The sequence below is a fragment of the Cucumis melo genome, chromosome 3, assembly GCF_025177605.1.
Source record: "Cucumis melo cultivar AY chromosome 3, USDA_Cmelo_AY_1.0, whole genome shotgun sequence".
Taxonomy (NCBI): domain Eukaryota; kingdom Viridiplantae; phylum Streptophyta; class Magnoliopsida; order Cucurbitales; family Cucurbitaceae; genus Cucumis; species Cucumis melo.
In genome coordinates, this window is record NC_066859.1 from 25,392,223 (window position 1) to 25,417,622 (window position 25,400).

The window sequence follows — 25,400 nt, forward strand, 5'->3', positions numbered from 1 at the left end:
AAAACTACAAAGCTCAAACTATTTTATCAATATTTTTCCAAAGTTGCAAACAATTACACAACACTTGTTTTTCAGATTTGAGCACCATCCCTCTCTCTTTGCTTTCATCCATTCAATGGCCAACTACAGGCAATGGGTTTCTTCCTTCTGTCTGCTAGATTCTAAACCATCTGATCTTACAAGATCACAATCCTAGATTTTTTTTTTCTCAACTACTCAACCATTTTTAGAGAAGATTATTTCCTAATCCCACACGACTGTTGCATATCGTCGGCATTCTAGAGATGGTGATATCACATTCCTCATTTAGCTGTGTCAGAAAAGAACAATCTAACTCCTAATACTAATTTCATATCATAGCATAGCAAATTGAGGAGGGAGAAGGCATGATGGCTGTACCTATTTTGTTTGGAAGTTCAACGACTTAATGCAGCGGGCATACACAAGGGCAAAGAAGACTGTGAATCCCACTAAAACTGCAGCCACAGGGCCCATAAAATCTGGGCGGTACCCATAATGGTGTTCTATATATGATTTGACTGATGTGTCTTCTGCTCCTGGCACTTTGATGAGAGTCTCTACATCCCTATACTGGGATACAATCAACCCATATACAGTCCACGCCACTGGGCAAATCCAGTAATACCATAGCCACCATTTTGGGATTTTCTGAAATTTCAAGAACGATCAGAATATATGATTGAATTTTACTCTTATTGTTTTAAAAAAGTTTAAATTTGATTATTCATTTTAACACTTTTCAATTATTCCCTTCCAGTTGGAGGATGTTAGAGTTGGCTGATAATAAGTTTACTTGCTTGCTGAGTCGATAGAAATTTAGAGAAGAAAATTTGGCCACCTAAGAGAGGGTAATTTGAAATTTCTGCTATTCCTTGGGAATTTGGAATGTGAATTAGAAACTTTGCTTTCTTTAAGTGGCCTAATTCCTTAAATTTCAACCAACCCGCGAAGTATCGTGTCAGGTAATTTTATCCCATGTCAATTTCAACATTTACCAAAGAAAAGGTGATGATTGCTAATGTTAAAATGTATAGGATCAAATAATCAAATGCTGAAGACTAAACCGGATATTTGTATTTATAAAATAAAAATATACTCACTGGTTTTGGGATGAAGAAGCCAGAGAAGAGACAGAAGAGTATATAGAAAGCTCCAGCGAAAATGGAGGCTACTTGGTGGTTTGGTGTGATAGACACTGTCATCAAACCGTAATAGGTAAAGCAGAGGAAAGTAAAGAAATTGACAAAGAAGAACCAGAAGAATTTTTCAGCTGTCCACTGAAAGTCAACCATTGCATATACAATAAGAGTATAGTAAGCCGTCTGGAAGAACACATATGGTATTTCAATTATCACCTGCATTGAAAAAGCATTGAGAGTTTTGTAATCATCACTTTATTTGTTCTAAGAAAGTGAATTTCAAGTTATGTATTGGAAGCCATCCGCATACCTGAGCAAGAGCGTAAGGAAACGACGAATACATCCCTGCAGCTCTCTCTCGATAAAATACGCTTCTTTCTGTAGCAACTACTGGTTGTACAGTAGAGCAGTTGTTCACTCCGATAAACAAGACAGAAGAATACATTGCTCCAATAATTGTGTTTAGGTCCTTTACGTCATCCCTAAGCCGAGTTCAGACAAAGAAATGTTAGTATTATGAATAGGAAAGCAAGGTTTTAAAGATTGGTTTAATGAAATACATACATCTTGGAGCCAACTTTCCAGAAAATAGTTCCTAACAAGAGGGCAGCAGCTAAAGCGAAAAGAAACCTAACAAGGTTGTAATCAGGACTTCTCCAGTAGGTCCATGACTGCTTCCAAAGGCAAGATTTGAACTGCCCCCACATGGACTGGGAGTATTGAGTGGCAAAATAGAGGTCTTTAGATCCTGGGGGCGGGGTGCTTAACTCTTTTACTAAAGTCTTATTTCGCCTGTTTATTTGCCATTATCCATATCCAATCAGCTCAAACATGCAACTTCGAATCTCTTTAAAACAAATATATTACTACAATTTAAATCTTGACTCACTGATATAAGGATGATGCCCTGTAATGGTCCGCAAAGTCCATTTTAAGCTGAACTTCAGCTGCTAGTGAGCTTACCTCCAGCATCCAGGTAGCCGGATTGTACTTTTCTTTAATTTTTGGCACTCCTGGAATAGCCTGGGGATGATTCAGTCCAAAATAAGTTGATTGATTCTCTGGTAAAAACATAGGAACTAATAATCCAAGAATTACCTCAAAATATTCAATTAGCTTATGAGAATTGCGACCCAAAGGACCTGCATAGATCACTTGTCCTCCCCTTTTCAGTAAAAGCAGCTGAGCCAAAATTGCTCGTTTCAGTATAACAAAACAGACAAAAGACAAAGGGAGCACGAGAAGAAGATGAATTTACCTCATCAAAGGCTTCAAATATATCAATACTAGGTTGGTGAATTGTACATACAACAGTTCTACCAGTATCCACCGTATTCCTAACAGTTCTCATCACAATTGCAGCTGCTCTTGCATCAAGACCTGAAGTTGGTTCGTCCATAAAAATGATTGACGGATTAGCAACAAGCTCCACTGCAATTGTTAACCTCTTTCTCTGCTCTGTAGACAACCCTGTTATGCCAGGGATCCCTACTATGGCATCACTAAGATTCTTGAGCTCCACCAGTTCCATCACTTCATCCACAAAAACCTGGAAAATTAGTCACAAAGAACACTTAACTTTAGTGTATTTGGGGTTACATATTTTTCAGAAGAGGTGGCAAAAACTGATGCTCTTACCATCTTCTCTATGATGCTAACTTCTTTAGGGAGCCTTAGGAAAGCAGAGTAAATCAAGGATTCTCGAACAGTAACTTGAGGAGAGTGAATGTCATTTTGTTCACAATATCCAGAAATTCTTGCAAAGGTTTCTTGTTTCTTAGGGAATCCTGAAATTTTTATATCGCCTTCAATATAACCGCCTGTTTTCCTCCCAGCTAAAACATCCATCAGAGTTGTCTTTCCAGCCCCACTAACACCCATCAGTGCACTAAGGACACCAGGCCTAAAAGCACCGGTTACTTCACAAAGTAGCTGGAGCCTATTATCTTTAACCCCTTGGTTCTTCATTTCCTGTCATAATAGTGAATTATCATTTCAAATGTCAGTTGAAAAATGAAATCATAAATTACACCTTGGAAGAACTAAAAAGTACAGAGAAGTTGAGACCTAAATCTACTTACAGAGGGCATGTCCACATAGTAATTTACACTATCAAAGGACATTGCAAGAGGAGTGAATGGAAGAACCATTCCTCGCTTTGTATTGACACCACTCCTAAGAGAGGAATCCCCACATCGTCCACTATCAGTAGATCTGCTGCTCATTCGCCAAATAGTCATTTCTCCTGAATAAATTTTTTAAAAAACGTGAGTTGAACGTGCATGAAAAATATTACGTTCATTTTTTTCAATTCATACTTGTATTGTTCCCATCAGAAGAAGATAATGATCTAGTCATCGAATCTGTTTTTGACTCTGCTTGTCTCGGAGTCGGTTCTTCGACATCTTGCTCGAAGTCCAACTCTTCTGTTGATTCTCCCGATACAATTGCTTGTGGCCTCCCAAAAGCTGTTATGTTGATTTAAAAGAATTAAATTTATGAACCCGAATGAAAACTAAAAAGCTTTAGACACCTTAAAAGAAATGCTTCCAAGTCTTACGATTTAAGTACATAAGTGCAAGTGTAAAAAGAACATTGAAGAGGATTGCTACTCCCAAAAGAGCTCCAGCTCCAATCCAAAACCAATTTGTGTCTTGAAAAATATCGAAGTTCTTAAGCACAGCCAAACCCAATGGGGTTTTATTGTCTGAAGCCTGCAAAATGCGTAACTTATTAAGATCCTAGCCATACACAAACTAGAGTTATTTATGTCAGTAACATGGTACCAAAATCACCACTAAACTCAAAAGGTTGAAATTAACATAATGCCAAACAAATGACGATTAATATTAAGTCAGAAAAAAATAATGTTACCAGAATTCAACACAGAACCTTCTATTTGATTCCCATATCAAATCACTTATACACTCAAAAGCTTCAACTGATAGTCATTTATTTATATTCTTCAACATAACAAAACTAGCTTGAAGATATTGTGTTAAGAGTGACATACCAGCCTCTCCATCCACCTCGGAGCAAGCATTTCATTTACACTAATGGCATTGTAACTATAAGTCAATGGTGAAATCCAGTAGCCCCAAGTCCACCACTTGGGAATATCGCCTGTTGCAGTACACACCTCTCAGGCGTTAGCTCGTGCATGTCTTTCTTTAGTTACGCACATTGAAAGCATAAACGGGTTGTGTTTCTCTTTATCAATTAGAAAAATTACAAATTCACCTTTAGGAAGAGTGAAACCACCAAGCATGAACACAATTAAGAGAGTGAGAGATCCTCCGGTATTGGCAATTATCATGGTCCTGCAGCAACCAGCAATGAACCTAAAGAGCCCAGAAGCCATTTGTTGGATTAGAAACACCAACAGGAATTGCTTGAAAAACCTGCAGATCAAGAGCCAATATATTACTACATAATACCAACAGAGAGAGGGAGGAAAAAGAAGGATACTATTTGAGCCAATTTTCTTTGTGGATTAGCCTCATTTATAACATCAATAAAAACATAATTAACTTGACATAGTAAAAATGGACTGCAAGAAATAAATGGTAAGGGTGATGAAAATTACGTATATTATGCATGCCTTCTAAGTTCAAGAGATTAGCTAGTATATCAAATTTCATCATATATATAGATAAACACTTAGAATGGAGCATACCTGGAAGCTTCGGGTGCAAATCCAATGGTGTAATAGGTCATAACCATCCAAACAGTAGATTCAAGGACAGACAAAGGAAGACGAAGAAGAACAGTAGGGAGTGTGAAAGTCCAAGGAGGGTGAAAAAGAAGGTCCCTCTGCTTGAAGAACACCGGCAATCTCGCAATAGTCAAAGCTATATCTGCATACCCATTGAACATATTGACAATCATGGTGAAAATCAAAGCCCCAATATAAATTGCACCGTCTTCTTCGTTGCGGTGGTGCATTTTGGCCCTGAAGAACACAGTAGCTGACACGAAGCCAATCACGATGAGCTGAACCATTTTGAAGATATGGACGAATGAATTTCGCTTGATAAGAAGCCATTCCTTGTGGGTACAGGCTTTGAGAAGCTCCAACTTGGGGATTGAGTACTTGTGGTACACCAAAGCGGCTTTGTGCCCTAACGACTTGTCGTATGGAACTGAGAGCTCGTTATGGAGCTTCTTCCCCACATGGAACTGCTTGAATCGCCTTGCGAATTCGGAAACTGTTGTGTAACGGTATTCCTCGCTTCTGTTCGCCCAGTATTGCCTTTGGTCCTTCTTCGACGTTACCTGGTGTTGGTCATGAAACATAAAAATGAATAACGAACTCGATGGTGGGCTTGGGCTCGTAGTGGGCCTGGTAGTAGTAAGCCCAATAGAACAAATTTTGACTGACCTCTTGCAAAAAATCGGCCGTTCCCTTTCTGTCTGGGCACTGAAATCCACAGGATCCGAAAAATTCGAGTACGTGTTCTCGTGGGCCCTCGTACACGATCTGACCGTCGGATAAGAGGATGATGTCATCGAAAAGATCGAACGTCTCAGGGGCGGGCTGTAGTAAGGACATGACCACCGTAGCATCCGTGAGGTGCACAATTTGTTGTAAGCACTTCACTATTTGATACGTCGTTGAACTATCTAAACCCGTTGATATTTCATCCATGAATAGTGTTTTCGTAGGACCTACTATTATCTCACCTATTAACACAAACCCGATTATTTTCAAAGATAGCAAGATTGATTAAAAAATTTATAAAATGTAACAAACTGTCATAGTTTATTTATGATGATCTATCACAGATAAATTATAACATTTTGCTATATTTGTAAATGTTTTACAACAGTTGTTGTTTACGACAGTTTATATATATATATTACTTGAAATGAAAATTAGTGAAACATATGATTACATTATAATTATTAATTAAAATGACAATTGTGAATTCCACTACGAAGTAGTTACAATCATATCTTTCAACTTTCAAAAGATTACAAATTAAGTATCTCTAATTATATTATAATGATTAATAAATTAGAGAACAATAAACTTACCAGTAGTAACTCGTTTCTTTTGACCTCCAGAAATGCCACGTTGCATCTCATCTCCAACAATAGTGTCCTTACAAATATCAATTCCTAAGATCTATATATGAAAAATAAAACATAAGAAGTCATCAAGAAAAAAAAAACATAAAATCAAATCAAATCTTCTTGCTAAATAAAACCTTATGGAACTTGATCAATGGCTCATTTTACTTTTCATAATATACATATTGAGATATATATTTTTTAATTGTACTTGAGTTAAGGACTTTGACATTAAGTAAAGTACCATGCAACAAAAAATATCTTCTACATTTAATAAATTATGAAACATTTTCAAGTTTCAAAATTTATTGTTTTATAAAATTTTGAAAATGTCATTTAGTAGTTAAAATGTGTTAGTCGAATTTATTTCTTGCAATTTTTGTATTTCTATTAAAATTTTAAATATAACGAGTATAGAAAAAGTTGGTTTGTTTTTAAAAGGTATTAAAATTAGTAAGTGAATTACAACACTTATATAAATATAACAACAAAACGAAATTGATACAATTTAAGAATCAAAATTAATGTTTTATAAGACTTTTATACCAAACATTGTCAATGAGAAGAAGAAAAAACTATTGTTGATTGGAGGAATTTTATTAGCAAATGAATTGCAAAAAGTGAGCCTTCACAAATTAAGAAGGGTACAAAAAATGGACATAAAATGTCAATTTATTTATTTTATTTTTTGGCAAAAAAGAAAAATAAAAAATTGAATAAATCCACTTACTTTGAGGGTGTAATCAGTAATTAAACTGCTTTCAACTCCTTCCATTGCTGTGGCCTAAAAAGAGAATTCATAAATATAATTTCCAATTTGATTAGGATTAACTTTAGGAATATCTTTAATAATTATATGCTATTAATTCCAATTAAGGATTAATAAGAATATGTTTTAATTTAGGAAGATTTATTACAAGAATTGGGAAGGATATATCAAAAGTGAAATCACAATAATAACCTTCATAAATAGATCCACTTCAGCTTCGGGGAAAATTCCAGCTTGTTTTTCTCTTCTTGCCAGCTCACTCAGTAGATCTAAGTCATTGCCACGTAATTAATACCTCTTTTCTTTTCTTTTTTTTTCCATAGAGATAATTATAAATTTACTTACCCTTAATTAAGTTACAATTTTAGTTTATGAATATTTTAAGTTTAAAAATTTAAGTGTTTTAAAATATCTAAAAATCAACTAATGTAGCTTTTGATGGTCTTATGTCTTAGCAAATACTTTTGAACTTGCAAGTTTTATATATATATATATCGAATAAGGAAAAAAAAGAAAAAAAAAGGGAAACTTGAAGGACGGTTAGATGGATTTTAAGGTTAAGAAATAAACAAGTGTATAAACCTAAAACTTCGAAGGTCAAACTTGAAGTTTAAAACTAATACGCACAAATAGGGTGAAGTATGTGTAGTTTTTATTTAAAACTATCGAAAAAAAATATGTACAAAAGTTTAGAGAATAGATTGTTACTCACCAAAGAGCATTTGAAAGCTTATACAAATAGTTTTGATAAATGATGTCTTTGTGAGATTGTAATTAATATTAAAATGTTACCATATCGGGTGCCAACTCCTTGACATCTTGCTGAGAAATCGAGCGTCTCTTTTACTGTCATTTCTCCAATATGGACGTCATTTTGGCTAATATATGCAGATGTCTTTTGAGACACAAATTCGTTCAACTTGTTTCCATTGTACGTGATTTCTCCTTTAACCTATTTACTCGTATAAAAGGAAAAATAAAATTACAATTAAAAAAAATCACTAATTTAAAATAGTGGAAGTAATACTTTAAGAATTGACCCAAAATTTTTGTTGACGAGAGTTTTATAGTTTTGTAAAACTAATACATAAAAACAAATGCAGAGAAATGAGGCTTAAATTTGGGTTGGAAGACAAATTGACCATTGAACTAGCTAATGACATTGATATTATTCAATACCTTCAAGTCTATACTAAATCTGTCGATGACTCTAAACGCATATTGTTGGTCAATTGTGTGTATTGTTGAAATAAAAAAAGTGGAAAATCAAAGTTTAAAACTTCTAACATTTTTTGTCAAAAGCACGTGAGGTGACTTTTTGAGTGATGTTCAAATCAATGCATATATATATAAGAAAAAGGAATGGGTGAAATTTAATAAAGTTTGTGAGAGGAGAAATAAAAATTGACAAGTGAAAAGGGAAAAGAATAGAGATTGAGTGGAAGAAATAGAAAGAAACCTTTAAATTAGGATCCAACCTTCCCGCGAGCGCCAAAAGTAAGGTCGTTTTGCCTGATGATGGAGGCCCCAGCAACAATGTCATCCTTTCAACATTATTCAACACACAAACACATTATGACAGAATTCTTAAATCTTAAAAACTTTTTAGAAGAATTTGCTAATTAAATACGAAATTCAAAGTCTACTTTATATTTGATATATTAGTTCATTTTTAATTAATTCCTCTACGCATCTATTAAATGAAAAATACATGACCTTACTCATACCTATACTTGTATATATTTATACAACTATAATTTTAAAAACGTGAGTGTTCCAATTTTAATTTTAAACTTTATGAACATGTTCTAATTCCAACTTTTTGTCCAATGAATTAAAAAGGGTACATACAAATTAAATGAAACCAATTCCACGCTATTTTTCAAGTAAAAATAACAACGTTAAAGCTAAACTTTTGTGAAATTTTATTAAATTTGAGAATGTTATTCAAACGTTAGTTTGAGCATTGAAAATGCAATTTAATTGAATTAATGATTCTTTTGTTTCTTTAAAATTAAAATTAGTAGATAATTTATCAAAATAATTATTTTAAAAAATAGCAAACTAAACTAAAATACTTACAAATATAGCAAATTTAATACGTAATAGATTATGATAGACTATTATATATTTCTACATACATATACAAATAAAATAATGATTTCAATAGACCGTAATATTTGTTATATTTATAAATGTTTTAACAATTTTATTATTTAAAATAATTCCTTGAAATTACAAAATATCGTAAAATAAATTAAAAATAATAAAATGAATTAAAATATTTACAAAATATAAATTAGGATGAATGGCTATATATCTATCTTTTGCTATATTTTGTAAAAAAAAGTTTATAATATTTTCAATAAAATGAACTTGGAAGATTTTCAATTCTTTTAAAAGTTAATTTAAAATGTTAAACCAAATGGTTTTTTCTTTATTTTTGAACGGAAGAATTTGGCTGTGAAGAAGATGGAGAATACCGAGAAGGTTTAACAATCCCAGAGACATCTTTAAGAATCTTGAGTTTAGTAGTCTTCGCCAATTTGATTCCAAAGAAACTCAAACCCCATTCAATCAAATCTCGAATCGCATTCGCAAGACTCGGAAGAGCTCTGTTTCCGATTACACAATCCGCCTCCACCGTCAAATTCTCATATCTCACTTCAACAGTCGGCAACGTAATCCCAACTCTACAACATCCAATATCACATCAATCAACAAATTAATCAAACAAAGCTCATCTCCAATCACTTAATTACTTACCTATCGATTCTATCTCTAAGTTTCCTCAAGAACTTCTCGTTATCTTCCTCAGCGACCTTGAAGATCCTCTCGATGAATGTCTGCCGATCCTCCATTTCCAGATTCCGAACGTCTACCTGTTTGTGTAGAATCGGCTGCGTTTGGCTGCTTCCGATATCGCCGCATTCTGCGAATGATTTGAAGATGCTGGTTCTTAATCGGTTGTATGTTGGAAGTTTCTCTATCGCCGCCCATCGCAGAGCTTCTTCGTCTTCTTCAGCGTGGCTGAGGCTTCTCGAAATTCGGCGACCGGAAAACACGTACTCGATGCTCCGGCCACTCCTCCGGTTCCGGCTTCCCATTTTCCCCTTCTCTAGTTCTTCCATTGTTCACTCTCTTTTCTCTCCACTCTTCTATGATGTGTGTAATTGTTCGTTACTAACTCCCTATATTTATAGCCGTTGTCGTCACTGCCCGTAGCTCTCCAGGTCGTTTGAGTAAAACGGGAATTTGCAAAAATGATACAAAAATGTAATATTGCAAACGAGGCCACATTTTTTTATTTTTGCAAATCTAGCAAAAATTAATAACAAAACGAATGGCCAAAACATAATCGAAAAAATGAATGGTTGAAATTTTATGGGTTTCTTTACAAGATTAATAATAGTACTAAAGTTAAAATATGATTTTTTCGAAGTTGATTTTTATTGAAATTGATTAAATAATTGTAATAATTTTTATACAAATAAAACACAATATCTGAATATATTTTTAAAACTTTTAATGAAAATGTTAATAGAAAATTAAAAGTAATGAAAAAATTTTAAATCAGTAATGAAGACTAAATTTAAAATTTATTGAAAGCTCGGATACCAAAATTCAACATTTAGAGTAAAATAACTAAAATTAGAAAAAGAAAACAAACTATTTACACCTTTTTTGAAAAAAAAATCATTAAAACACAAAAATTCATTATATTTGATTTTATAAGGGGTTCGAACCCAAGATCTCTCTGAATACCTAAAGGCTTAAAAGTTAATAGTTGGATACAAATTTATTATATATCACTAACAATTTAAATGTATTTTTTTTAAACACATATTTAATAAGAATATGAACACGATGCCATATGTTAAAGTAGAATATATAGGTGGTGTGTAGAATTCGAATCACATATTTTTTCTTTAATCTAATTTATTAGATTGGAGAATTGTCTTGAATCGGATTAGGTACATATATTAATTATTATGATACAATAATCTAAGGGAAGATGTGTAATCACAATGTGAGTAATTGTTTGAAATGGATGTAAAAACCTCACTCCCATTTACACTAAACATTTAATAATGCTTTTCATAATATAATGTGAGAGAAACGTGAGACCTTCTTTATTTTGTTAATAACATATCTATTTATTTAATTTAGTAAATATTAAATGGGTGTTCGGGACCTCGACATGGATTGAATTGCATTAAAATTAAATTCAATTCAATGTTTAACCCACATACTTGTGAAATTCAATTTATCGGTTTTTAGTATTGACGATGTTTATTATTGAAATTTGTATGTTTAGACCAATTTTTGTTGACCACCTCTGATTGCCAACTCCTACATCCAACTTCTAGCTACAAAACCACTGGCAATTATTATTGACTCATTCTCGTTGCGTTCTCCAAAAACCACCTTTCGATAGTTGTCTTCGACGACCATATCCAATTTTCGGCTTTGTAAACCTACACCAACAATTTCTAGTGTCAATTATGTACGAACGCCGCCACGACTACCATCTTCCAAGGCTTTCCACTTTTTTGTTCGACACTTGCAAATTTTACCAACATGGCTAAGTTCAGGATCTGGTACCACTATATTTGAAATCACTGGCTAAGGATAACAAACATTCACATATCTCTATAATGGAACGATATTGTTCAATTTGCCAAAAAACCCTCGTAGTTTTACTATTGGCTTAATTTGCCAAAATGGCGCTTCATATCAATGATGATAGCTATATATAATCTCCTATATACTCACATGATAATCCCCAAATCAACCCAATAATGAAACTTTGTTTGCACTTTCCAATACCTAAACATGCATGCATAATAAATCATAACCAACTTTTTCGCATAAGGTATCATAAAAACCCCTAAACCCCCTAGATGACCTACTTTTCTTCGTGCATATTACTAAAAGTATAATATAATTTTATTATTCATGTCTACTTAAAATACAATATTTAAAAACAAAAATCGTTAAAATATGTTTCTAAGTAATTGACATTGATAGTGCTAAAAACTTTAGATAAATACCTCATGCAATTCTCTCAACAATACATATTGTATGCTTTTTATCAACCCAAACAATTTCTAAGTGAAATTCAAATATTTCCATCTCTATTACAATTGGACCTGATTAATAATCTAATACTAACATATTAATATGAATAATAAACACCAACCTACTACATGTCAACACTTTTACAAAAAAGAAAAAAGGAAATGATTTGTTCAATGATTTCACCCAATAACTTTGTCACACATCAACACTCTCAATACCATCCAATCAATTTTTGAGATAATTAAAGTAAACTCAGTAATTAAAACTTTATATATATGTTAGGCAAAACCTATATATTTAAATTATTCATAATCACAAAAAATAGGACTCATAATAATAATAATAATAATAATAATAATAATAATTGTTTTGGTTTGAACTTTAATTTAAAGAAAACAGTGGGTCCCCCTCCCTATATAAGTGCTTTGAATTTAATTAGAAGGATTAGGGTTAGGGATGATTCATTAACTGTTACTCTTAAGAGACAACGTGTTCAATTAGGAAACATATATTTTTTATCATTAAGTTATAGTTTTCGTTTGGGTTTCTAAGTCTTAAAAAGTATTTCAATTCCACTTCTTAATTTTTCTAGTTTCATTCAATTTATTTCTTAAATTTATCAAATATTACCATTTTTACTGACGAAAACTCGTTTTGTTTCAATTTAGTCTCTAAACTTTGAGATTTAACATCTTTAATCACAATTATCTTTCATTAAAAACTCACATTCCAGAGTTTCAATGTTTGTTAATTGATTTAAAATAATTAGCAAGGAAAAATAGTAAAATTTTAATAAATTATATATTTTTAAAATTATTCTTTTCATTTAATTAAGGATCATAATATGGTCTACGTCACTACATCTTTTAAATTGTAAAAGTAACAAATTTAAAAGTAGATAACCTTCTGATAGTTTTTCGATAGTCGCTAGTCGTATGACATCATTAATTATTTGTTATATTTGTAATAGACAAAAAAGAGATACTATAAACTGTTTTCTCTTAAAAAAAAAAAGTTATCTTCTGATGCAATTTTCCACGTACATAAATGCTAACAATTGAGAGTGGGTGTTTTAATATAAAATTATGGTTAAAAATTTTAAATTTTGAAATTGACCGAACAAATTAACATAAAAATTAGAATGTAATTTTTTAAAACTAAATTAAAATCAAACTGAAAACTCTTAAACCTCACCGAAAATATAACATTTTAAAATCTAAATTGACGGATTAAAAATTATTTTTCCTAAATATTACTGTATATACAAAGCAAAGTGACTAGAAAGTTTAATTAGAATAAGTTTCCTATATGTAACACAGGTCCTTTAAATGATTGAGCCTAAATATTTCCTTTACTTTAGGATAATTTCCAAAATTGGGACATTTCATTTCCAAAGAATAATTAACAAAAAAAACCTAATATATATAGAGAGAGTACTTACTAATAAATATAAATTATGAATGGATTTTTTCTTTTCATCCTCCATTCATAAGCTTATGTATTTCCCATATATCTTATATTTTTATATATATACTTGGAAAAAGTTATGACTCTACATTAAATTAAAAATTAGTTTGGAAGTCATTTTTAGGATCAATCAGAAGCACTTTAGGTAGGATTTTGCACTTTCAATTTTCAATTTGCTCGTGTCTTGTGCTTGATTATTGTTTATTGTTTCTAATTGGATTGCTTTTCAAAGTATTAATCTTCTATTTTCTTCGACACACGAGAATATTATTGATTCTAAAAATACAATGTTTATTACAACGAAACTCCTCCAAAGCTATGTATAGAACAAGCAACAATTTGATAAAATATTAAATAAATTGAAAGAGACGAGCTTGTAGAACCATAAACATAAAAGCTACCACTTACTTCGAGTTCAAACATTTGGAATGTATAGTATTTGATAGCAAAATGAAGATGTGACAATTCAATTTACTTTTACTATTAAAACACGTATCATATGCATCTATAATTAATAAATATAAGATCACGACTGTGAAATATAGTTTCATTTTTCATTCACTTTCTTACTTTGTTTTAGAGCAAAAGAAAAACCATAAATAGATCATAATGAGGCAGGTGGTAGACTTTTGACGAGGAACCTTGAAAATTTTCTACAAAAATAATGGCAAAACATTTTAGGAACTTTGAAAATTTCCATATATACACAAAAAGATCTGTCTAAAACCTTTTTTTTTTTTTTTTTTAATTTAATTGATGGGTTGCTTTCATCATATACGTAGAAAAAGTAAAGTATTGAATTAGAAAAATATGTGTGTTGAATGGGTTGAAATTCCAATTGAAGCATGGGTGTAAAACACTACTACTTGGAATGAAATCTTTTAAGGTTTTTTTTAGGTTAAGTTGTTAAAATCAATTTGAGTTTAGTCTTCAATAATTTGATCCTTATAATTAGATAATTTTTTTTTTTTTTTATAAATAGTCCTATGGATCAAATTTGTAATTCTTTTTTTGTGGAGAGTAAGTAATGAAGAGTAGAGATGCAATTTGGGTGGGTTGTAAGTTTGAAAATGTGTATGAAATTGATGAGAGTAGGTTGGTCTCTATTAACTATATGCAAAATTATACCTTATAGGGGTGCTATGTAATAATCATTTATGTTGTTTTTGCTTTTTGTTAATATATATACATGTTAAAAACCGGTGATTTTCTAATATAACAAAATAAATAAAAATATTTACAAATTACTATAGAATTTTAAATTATATCGACAATATCAGTAATAAATGTTGATAGACTTCTTATGATTATAATGGACTAAAGTATTTTCAAAATAAAACAAAACTTCAGATTCTATCAATGATAGCAAACATTGAAAAAAGTGATCTATCGACGTCTATTATTGATACAATCTAAAATTTTGCTATATTTTGTAAATATGTTCAACAATATTTATAAAACTAAATTCAGATAGTTTCTCTTTTATAGTGTTTAAAGATGTAAGAATAACCTGATAATATGAGTTATTTCGGTTGTCGTGTTATTCTATAACAACCCAACCCATAAATGATTGCACTATATGATGTCATGACCTGACAATCGAAATAACTTGGATTATCAAACCCATATTATAAGGGTTAGGCTGAATTATTTTAAAATTTGAGTTGGGTTGAGTTTTCTTTTGGGGTTGAGGTTTGAAAATTTCGGTTCAACATAATCCAACCCAGATTAATGATATTATATATATTTATATAAGTTTTATAATATGATGTTTGAAATGTTTTTTTGATTTTAGAAGTTTGGTTCATATTTGACTCTCTTTATATTAAGTATTATTGTATTAATGTTGTACTTTATGGATGTTTGAATATATGTGAATTTCTGGATATGATGTCATAAATGTTTTTGAAATTTAACAAATATTAGAAATGGAAAAGATATCGTACAACCCGATAATTCAACCCAACTCAACCCATATTTTTAGGGTTGGTTTGGATTGGGTTGGAAATGTTTCTCTTCGGATTGTCAAACTCAACCAACCTAAATACCCGTTAATCCAACCCAACCCATTTACACCCCTACGAAAAATTGTCAGAAATGAAAAAAATAGAAAATAGCACGTTTTTGTTTTTCCTCCAAAAATTCTACCTAATCTTTACAATGAGAATTATGAGAAATGAGAAAAAAAAAAGAAGTAGTAAAAAAGACATTGATTCGTATGTTTCTTAACATTTAAAAACAAGAAAAAATAGTAAAATTAGGAAATGTTAGAAAATAGTTAAGGAATGACATCAATCATTTTGAAACTATTCCTAACTAAGAGTAATTAATCAATAATTACTCTAATGAAAAAATGGTAATGTCTCATAAAATAGTTCATTAATGACATCAATACCAATTTTTGATTTGAATACAATAATATAGTATAGAAATTATTGGTCAAAAATAAACCTCGATCACCTTTTTCTTTTCATTTTAGGTTTGAAAATGTAAAAATTAAACCATTTAAAGCTCAACTCAATCGATACGTGTATGTAACTTAAAACAAGGATCTCAAGTTCAAAATTGAAGTTTTTATTTTGTATCGAAGATGTTTCTAATTTTGTAAACATCAAATGATCTACGAACTTTCAAAATTAAGATTGAATTAAACTTTATGAATGTTTAATAAATTAGAAATAATTTTAGACAAATATAAATACAAAATCAATCAATTTTAAAAGTTTAAACACATTAATTATTATATAAAGAAATATAATAATAAGAAGAAGAATTGGACACATATTAAAGTCCATGAACCTATTAGAACAAATTGTAAAGTCAAGCCACACCTATTGAATAGTTTTAATGTTCATAAATCAAACATAAAACATTTAAAATTATTCTAGTGACTAAACTTGGTAATGGTACACAATCCCACAAATCTCAATTATTAATTTAAAATATGGTTTACAACCAAAGTTACTATGCTTGTGTATAATTAACTTCAACGTCTGCATAACTCGATTATTTTAGATATATATTTTGATTAAAGGATCATATACTTAAATTCTTCAAAACCTATATATTTTTTAATTAGGAAAGTGATAGTGATTTTATTATATTACGTTAACTTTTTTTTTTTTTGGAGATTTTGTTGGTCGCAGCATATAATTTTAATATTATATTTATAAACTGCAAAGTCCCCTATAATTTATTTATTTATCTACTTTTGATTTTTAACACAACGTGAACAATAATGATCATTTGTATCTTTAAATTCTAAATTTATTTTACATTGACTTTTAACTAGTTATGTTATGCTTATGTTGAAAAAAAAATATGGTAATTCTTTGTTTGAAAGAAGAATTCATTCGATAAAAACATTAACAACTACCACCCCTCCTCAATTATAGCAGATGATATACAAACGGGAACAGTTTTATTCAAAGACAAAAGTTAAGATTTTCCAAAGAGGAGGAAGTAATACACAAACAAGAGAAAAGACACGATGGTTTGCAATTGAGTTATAAGAGCGCAAACACTTCAAAAACTGGATATTGCCGAAAGAAAAGGACAACGTTGAAGACAATATTGGACACACTCTTGGTTTCGGACACGTCTTAGGATTTTTTATATGATTAATCACTTTAGAATAAGATTATATCCTACCAATTTAAAGTCTATATTGACCTAATTATAGAGTAAATTAAATTGAGTCATTTTCACGTAGAATTGAGTCATCAACCAAGATGACTTGTGAGTTGAAATTGAAGTCAATTTAGTTTAATATTATTCTCTAGAAGGAAAGACTAAGAAAATTGACATGGACCAAAGTTTTAATAAAGGACGCAAATATTGATCCATATGAGTAGTGTATCGATTAAAAATTAAAAATTGTCAATTTTTCTCGATTTTTTAAGATTAATATTGTGTGAAACATATAATTTAAGCAAAATTTTATACGTCGATCAATTTAGATCATTCACTACGATTACCTTTAAAAACCATCTATGCATTAATTATCAAATGTGTCTAAATTTATTTAATGGTTAGAGTAATGCATAAATAATTTTCAAATGAAATTATGGAAATTTTGGAAAATTTTATAAAAATGGATAGAAATTGTTATAGTTAGTTAATGAATTTTTTTATTATAACTTAATTAGACTACACCCGATCATTTTTAACGATCATTTATGTAAAGTAAGACAACATTTATAAAAAAACCATCATACCAAGAAAAAGATAACTTCATTGTCCATCGAAAATAACATCGAATCATTGTGTGAGAATCAGAACCATACAATTAAAATTTTGTAACCAATTAAATAATAATAATAAATTAAGAAAAAAAATGGTCAAAATAGAAAAACAAGAAAATTAATTGGCCATTGAAAGTTTCTTCAATCAGTAGAAGTTTGTTAACGCAATGTATGTGGAAATTTGAAAAGAAAATGAGAACGAGGACAAAACTGCCCCCAGACATTTTTCAAAATACTCATTGTCAATCACTTCACCATTTCGGTGGGTTCTATTGACTTTGGGTCAATCAATAGCTTTGGTCAAATTAGTAAATTCCTTTACTATTTTATGATTAATGACTAATTAATTGGATAAGTAATGTTGTTCTTTTATATATATATAGGTAAATAGGATTCTTTTTTCCAAATAGGTAAGAGTATGTCTCTTCAATAAACCCACACAAAAAAACTAAGCTTGAAAAGAGAAAGGATTACCCACACAAAAAAACTAAGCTTGAAAAGAGAAGGATTGTGATGAATATTATAAAAGATCGTGAACTAAAAAAGCGAACATTTTGAAAGGATAATGATCCATATGAAATAAAAAAAATAAAAGTATAGAGAACATAGTAAATATCTATTGATTTATTTATTCATTAATTTTAACCAAAGGTGTGAATATTCATCTCCTTAATTTCAAGAAAATAAAATCTTGCAAGTACACACATCAACCATTTAATAACTTTACCTAAAATTCATTTGCTTTAATGCCATTTTTTATATAAAATATTATCAACTTCATATCATGCTTGTGTTTTATAATTCATTCAATGCAAAAGTGGTACATTTTTAAATAATATTTAGAGTGAAGACTTAGTATTAGAAGATTAAATACAATCTTATGAAATTGAAAATTTAAAATTAAGATGGATATAACTTTACAAGCTTAGGGTTAGATTTTATTTTTTACTAAAATAATATAGAGTAATTATACAAATGACCTTCTTTTTTTTGTCTCAAATAATATTTTGACCCAAATTTTGAAAAATTACAATTTTCGTAATCCTTTTTCTTACTATTTTTTTTTTATGTTTATCTGGCTCTCCTTTTCTCACTCGCTTTTGATCAACCTTCTCGCTTTCATAGGAGAAGAAAAATGGTTGGTAATAACTAATAGCGACACGAAAAATGGAAAGAAGAGGAGAATGAGAGCGAGAAGGAAGGAGAAAAACGAGAGTGATTGATAGAGAAAAGAAAAGTCTAAGGGGAAAAGGTCGAACAAGAGTAGAAAGGTTGAAAAAAACAAAAGTATTGAAATAATTTTGTATAAAGAGATCAAGAATTTTATAAAATTTTGTATATAAGAAAGAGATCTTTTGGAAAACAATTTTTTTCAAGTCAAACCAAAGAGCTATTAAACTTTTGGGATAGTTGCAAATGTAGCAATTATATTCAAAATAATTAAGTATATAGCAACATTTTAAAAAAATTGCAAATATAGCAAAATTTGTTAAAATCTATAAATGATAGAAGTCTATCACCGATAAACCATGTAGCAAATGTTGGTCTATCACTGATAAACCATAAGAGTCTGTCAATGATAAAAGTGTATCAATGATAGATTTTTCTATTTTTACAATTTTTTTAAAATATTGCTACATACTTAATAATTATTCTAAAAATTGCTAACTATTATAAGTACCCTTTATTTTATTTTTTGACAATTAGTTAGATGAAAAACTAAGAGGGTATTTAAGTCCAAACTAAGTTGGTCGAGTGAGCTATAATAACTCAATTTGTGTTTGTCTACGACTATTTAATGTATATATATAACATATAAATATTTCAGCTCCTCTTTGTTACGCTATTTAGTATAGTACAATAGTGATGTGCAAAAATTAATTAATGGGATAGTTGCAAATGTAGCAATTATATTCAAAATAATTAAGTATATAGCAACATTTTTTAAAAAATTGCAAATATAGCAAAGTCTGTCAAAATCTATCAATGATAGGAGTCTATTACCGATAGACCATGTAGCAAATGTTGGTCTATCATTGATAAGTCATAAGAGTCTATTAACGAAGAAGTTTACCACTGATAGACTTTGCTATATTTGCATTTTTTTTAAAATATTGTTACATACTTGATAATTATTCTAAAAATGGTTACCTATTCTAATTACCCAATTTAAAATTTAAAATGTTTAAAATGGAAAGAGCTGATTTTGGGCCGCCGGTACAATTAACCCAATCGTCCAATTTCTCATTTTGGGCTCAACACTTTGGGCCGCCGATACAATTAATCCAATCGTCAAGAGATCGGATAACGTCATGACGAAGCCATTCCATGGCCTGAAATTCAATTTTCACTCGTCGTGGTTGCAAACAAACTTGCTTCTCGTCGCTTCTCCAGCAGCTCTCAGGTGAGTTTTCCGGCCTTCTTTCCAGCTCTACCTTTCGTACTCACTTCTTCTCCCTCCGTTGTCGCAGTCAATCAAATTAATCTGCGATGTTTAATCTATCTATGTTTATTTGCCGAGAAATTGTAAAATGCAGCGTGGAAATTCAAGAAATTCTCCAACATTTGAGGTTTAGATTGTCCGTTGTATGAACTTTGTCTCATGGAATAAACCGAGATTGAAGTTTGTTTTCTTTTGAGTCCCCCCTGTTGATAACTGAACTGGGGAGTTTCGGTTCTTTCTGTTTGATGCGATGTTTATTAATCATCGAGCAACACGACAGTTCTAAGGGCAGGTCTTTTATTTATTTATTTTTTGTGATTTTCAATGATTTAAGATAGATGTGTTGCTTTTGGCTTGTGACTGAGCCAATGCCTCCAAGTGATAGCGGCTAGTATCGCATTGAGAAAGAAATAATTTTTCATTGAAGTTTTTGCTTAATAATTTTCATAAAAAGGAAACTTTCTCCGTAAAAAGCTTCTCAATTTCGCAATTAGCTGAAGTCAGTAGAATTACCCATTGAATCATTAGTTTTTCTGGTTAATGATCATTCTTTGCTTCTGTATATCTTTTGGTATTAAGTGGCTTCCAATCTGTTTTTTCTGGTGGGTGTTTCATATTCTCATTGGTCGTCTAGAATAATCAATCTTTTAGCTGAAGCTGATCATACTTTGCAGATGCGAAGATCTTTAATTGAGAGGTAGAGGAAGAAGGATACAATTTTCTTCTTCAATCAGGGGAAAGTATCTGCATGTTTAGCAGAAATGATGGTGCAGGATTTGTCAATTCACGCTATGACAGCCTTGGGAGATCCAAATGTTTATGGATCAGCTCTTTCATGGAGGAGGAATTGCAAGTATTTCAAGCAGACAAGTCTAACCCAATTAACTTCCAGGCAATGCTTTTGGCATCAATGCATGCGCAGCTTTTCCTTAACTAGCCAACCCTGTAGATCGAAACGAGGAAGTTTTAAGATCAGAGCTGGATGGTTGTTTAAAGGGGGTGGACAAGAGTCAGGTGGTCGTATAGAGCGCAGTGAAAATGCTAACAATGATATTTTAATCTTCTTTTTCCAGCTGGACCTGGCAACACGAGTACAGGTATAATGAGCTGTTGTTTTGTTATTGATTTGCTAGTGTAAGTGACATCATAGCTCTCTCGTCTTTAACTCAACAAGATTTTCTTGGTATGGATTGTTGTCTTGCAGTATGCATTGAACATTGAGCAGTATGAAATTGCACAAGAATTGAGAATGAAGCTAACCGAGGTCAGGCTTGTCGTGTTTTAATTTGAAACAAATGACTTATTCATAACTTGATTATAGGAGCATATATGTTGTGAATTGTCTGTTTTACTTGTTAAAGGTTGAAGCAGAAATCATCAAGCAGCAAGAATCGAAAAAGGGGTTAACTTCAAAGAGCGAAGTTCAAGACAAAGGTTTAAATATCATTCGTTTACGGTATAGTCTCACTTATGCTATACCCATGTTGGTTGTATTTAGGTTATGTCCGTCAAATTGATCTTCTGTTCTCAAATTTTTCTTAACGATTGCTTCTTTTTTTTTTTTTTTTTTTTTTTTTTTTTTTTTATCTCCTCTATTCTCAAATTTAAATTGCTTGATCTCAGGTATTGTTGCCTTTTCCTATTTCTTTTTACAGCGCAGATTTGCAGAAGGCTATTGAAAGTGAAAATTATGCTTTGGCTGCACAACTGCGAGATGAAATTTCAAAATTGGAAACTGAGTCCCTAGCTGCATCAGCAAAAGTTCTGGCTTACGAAAGTGCTGAATATAGTTTTAGATTGGGACAGAAAGTGAGGCACAAAATTTTTGGTATTATAGTTGCATGCTTTTCACACCAGTGTTTCAGCTTTATTTAATTGCTTTGAGGACAAATATGGTAAGTGTGAATAGTACTCTAGTAAAAGACATGAATTTGGAGTATTCTATCAAATTACAACATTGGAGTCGCGACTATCATGGATTTTTAGATTGAAATGCACAGCATTACAGAAAAATTAGTAATGTAGAGAAGTTGGTAACATTCAAAAAGATCATTCTCATTTCTCGCCATCACCTTGCATTTTCACTAGAGTATCCTGTTCAAATATTTTCATCCTGGATCCTTCAATATGCCACACTTTCAACTATAGTTTTGGTATAGTTTGTTAGCGTCTCTTTCTCATAGTAAAACATTTTTCCTATCAGGATACATAGGTGTGGTTTGTGGAATGGATCCTGTGTGCTGTGAATCAAGTTCTTGGATGGAGATAGCACAAGTTGAAAAATTATCTCGAGGTTCTAATCAGCCATTTTATCAGGTCAGTCAGGTTTAATTCTTCTATGACCTCTATGTTATTTTTTTGGTGTAAGAAGCGTGGTAAAAAAAAATTGATTAAAAGAGGATAAAAGTCATCCTCCAAAAGAAACTAAAAGAAGCCCCCTAATTATCTTCATTGGTGTTGAAGATGTGAAATGAAAATATTTACCAATGAAACCCATAAATATGCTTGGACTTGTCTTGTTGGCTTGATGCACCTACAAAGCTTCTCTCCTCTTTCTCTAACACAATTCTTTTTTCAGGTTTTAGTCGATGTTCGTACAAACCCAGATTTACTGGTTGCATATGGTATGTTTTCTATTCGTGGCAATCTTGATGCCTAAGGATATAGAATGCCATAAAACTTTGATTGTTGTTTTATTCTCCTGGATACTTAAGCTTTCTTCAATGTGCATCGTGATATGTCTACGACCGTTGATTTGAATTTTCTTATATTTTATGATGCAGTTGCCGAGGAAAATCTTCTTGCTCCCGAAGAACCAGATACGGTGGCTATCGGTTTCCTTCAATTCCATTACCATTTTCATTTCTAACGTAGTAGGAAAATTGTGTTTCAATGAGAAGCAGTTGAACTTTTCTTGGATTTATAAGCTGAACGTAATAATGTGCAGGAGAGGTTCGACCATCCGTATAGTTCCTTCTTATTCTATGGAGTGGATTCAGCCGGGGATTTCATTCCTATAAAGCAACTACGAGAGAAGTACAATCGGCCTCGGCACGAAATTCCTTTTGATCCTCAAGATGATGAGCAACAGGGCGACGATTGATTGACGCACATCTTCAGAAATCCGTGATTCAACACCTTTTCAAAATGGTTTGTTCATCTCATTTCATTGATTTTCAAGAGACTTCATGTAACTTGATAATTGAAAATTCTGAATCAATGTTGTACATATAGACAGACATAGCATCTCATAAACTTCTTCTCGTTGCTTTCGTACCGAATTTCAAAGGCATTAAACTTGAACATCTGAATATCAATAATAATCAATCAATTGCGTTGATAATGATGAGATTATCTGTTGTAGTTCTTACTTGACTGCTTTTTGATTAAAAAAATATGTTTCTTTTAACATAATTTAAATTGACAAACACATTACAATAGAATTAGAGGAAACAACTTGCATCTTTAACTGAAGTTGGGGTTTAGCTAATCACTCTATGCAGTTTGTTTTGAATAATTGATTTGAAGAATGGCTACACTCTTTTGTAGAATTTTGGTGTTAACATGTGGGAATGTGAGTTTGAATTCCTTTGGTGTTAGAACTTAGAATAAAATGTCTTAACAAGTTGAGTTATATTTTTTATGTTCAAATGGTGTAGATCACTTATAGTTGTCAAAGTCATTGAGAATCAATCCATTGATGTTACTTAGATGTTTTATATAATTTTTAAACAACAGCCCTAGAAGATTCAAAGATCTAAATGATGTATCAATCAAGTTCTACTCAAATTGACCAAGTATTTTGACCAAATTGTGTGTGTTTGAATACATTTAATAGAGTAAAAAATATGGTATAAATTGAATTTAGTTAAATAAATGACTTTTATGAGTAAAACTAGAAATGAAATTTTTTTGAAATATTTAAAAAGTTGAAGATGAAAAGTGATGGTCAATAATTAATATCTTAACAACTTTAAGAAAGTGTCAAGAAGAAGAGCAATTGATGAAAAGTTTGTTGAATGAAATGAGTGGCATCAATTTGACCATCAAAATTTGAAGCACCTTTCTAAATTTCCCAATACTTTCTATTCCAATAATATGAACTCACAAATTTATTGCATTTGAAGCACATTCTCAGCCATTAAAAAAAAAAAAAAGTAATTTTCAAAAACTTTGTTTTAGAATTTACCTAGACATTTAAATGTTTTTCAAGAAACGAGAAAACCACAAACTAAAAAACGAACAACGATTAGATGCACTTTAAATGATACATATTCTTCCATTTCCTTCATACACATAAAAAGACATAAAAAATTACTTTAAGAAAAACTATCAATGTCATTTGACAATTTTATATTGACCGGTAGAAAAATAGGTGACATTCGAGACTAACACCCAAAGAGAAGACAATTTAGACATATTTGATATATTAAAACATTACATTTACTATGTATCTAGAAACAAGATTAAGTATATTTGATAATTGTACGATGGATATCATCTTATATATCGAACAAACAAATGTAATAACGTTATACAATAACCAAATAGTCACGAGTTGATTCCTCAAAAAGGAAATTAATGGAATTAAAATGGAAAGGTAGAATTGCAGTCATCAAGAATCAAAATGAAGAAGATAATCTCCATCCAAATTTTTAGGAATAATACCCAAAAAAAAAGAAAAAAAAAAAGAATCAATACCATTAAATACAAAAGACATAAAAATGAGAGGAATAAAAAAAATAATACAAACATAGTATTTACTAATATAACACAATTTCATAAGGATGACATATCTATTAGTGATAGATGATACCAATCTATCAACATTTACATATGCTTAGTTTAGATATTGATATTGATTTGAGTCAAAGAAAAAATGATAGAGAGGAAAAATAGTATTAAGAATTAAAAAAGAAGAAGAAGTGGGGCCGTGAATGAGAGATGTAGTTTTTATTATTTTTAAGAAAATCTTTGGGGGTTTGGAAATGATTCACTCATTTTCCATGACACTGACTATGCAAAAAAAAAGAAAAAAAAAGGGGGGGGGGGGGTCCCACTTTCTTCTCCATAAACAAAAAACTATTTTATTATTTTAAATAACTCTCCTTTTTATTATTTATTATTATTATCTTCTCCTCCATCCTTTCTCCTTTCATTTC

The 25,400-nt window shown here is 30.9% G+C and overlaps 2 protein-coding genes across 4 annotated transcripts; one reads left to right on the forward strand and one right to left on the reverse strand.

Moving 5' to 3' along the window:
* Positions 1-10,178, reverse strand: LOC103488482 (ABC transporter G family member 29-like). 3 transcript variants are annotated; one of them, XM_017044569.2, is made up of 23 exons: positions 9,769-10,177; positions 9,486-9,695; positions 8,462-8,546; positions 7,795-7,954; positions 7,195-7,271; positions 6,964-7,017; positions 6,198-6,288; positions 5,542-5,843; positions 4,837-5,435; positions 4,401-4,561; positions 4,174-4,283; positions 3,721-3,874; positions 3,479-3,628; positions 3,242-3,405; positions 2,799-3,131; positions 2,419-2,709; positions 2,259-2,342; positions 2,050-2,183; positions 1,725-1,952; positions 1,471-1,642; positions 1,122-1,376; positions 400-669; positions 1-310 (listed from the first exon to the last, which is right to left on the reverse strand). In XM_017044569.2, exons 1-22 carry the CDS (start codon positions 10,131-10,133, stop codon positions 400-402), a joined length of 4,449 nt encoding a protein of 1,482 aa, XP_016900058.2. In that variant the 5' UTR covers positions 10,134-10,177; the 3' UTR covers positions 1-310. The 3 variants fall into 3 exon arrangements, with proteins under 3 accessions (XP_016900058.2, XP_008445474.2, XP_050938061.1); XM_008447252.3 differs by having other exon boundaries at positions 1-669; XM_051082104.1 differs by lacking the exons at positions 1-310; positions 400-669 and having other exon boundaries at positions 1,124-1,216; positions 9,769-10,178.
* A 9,920-nt stretch (positions 10,179-20,098) lies between these two features.
* On the forward strand, positions 20,099-23,581 carry LOC103488481 (clp protease adapter protein ClpF, chloroplastic). Its single transcript, XM_008447251.3, has 9 exons — positions 20,099-20,199; positions 20,913-21,335; positions 21,443-21,502; positions 21,600-21,694; positions 21,894-22,066; positions 22,442-22,554; positions 22,817-22,862; positions 23,022-23,062; positions 23,186-23,581. Exons 2-9 carry the CDS (start codon positions 21,000-21,002, stop codon positions 23,339-23,341), a joined length of 1,020 nt encoding a protein of 339 aa, XP_008445473.2. The 5' UTR covers positions 20,099-20,199; positions 20,913-20,999; the 3' UTR covers positions 23,342-23,581.
* The last annotated feature ends 1,819 nt before the right edge of the window (positions 23,582-25,400 follow it).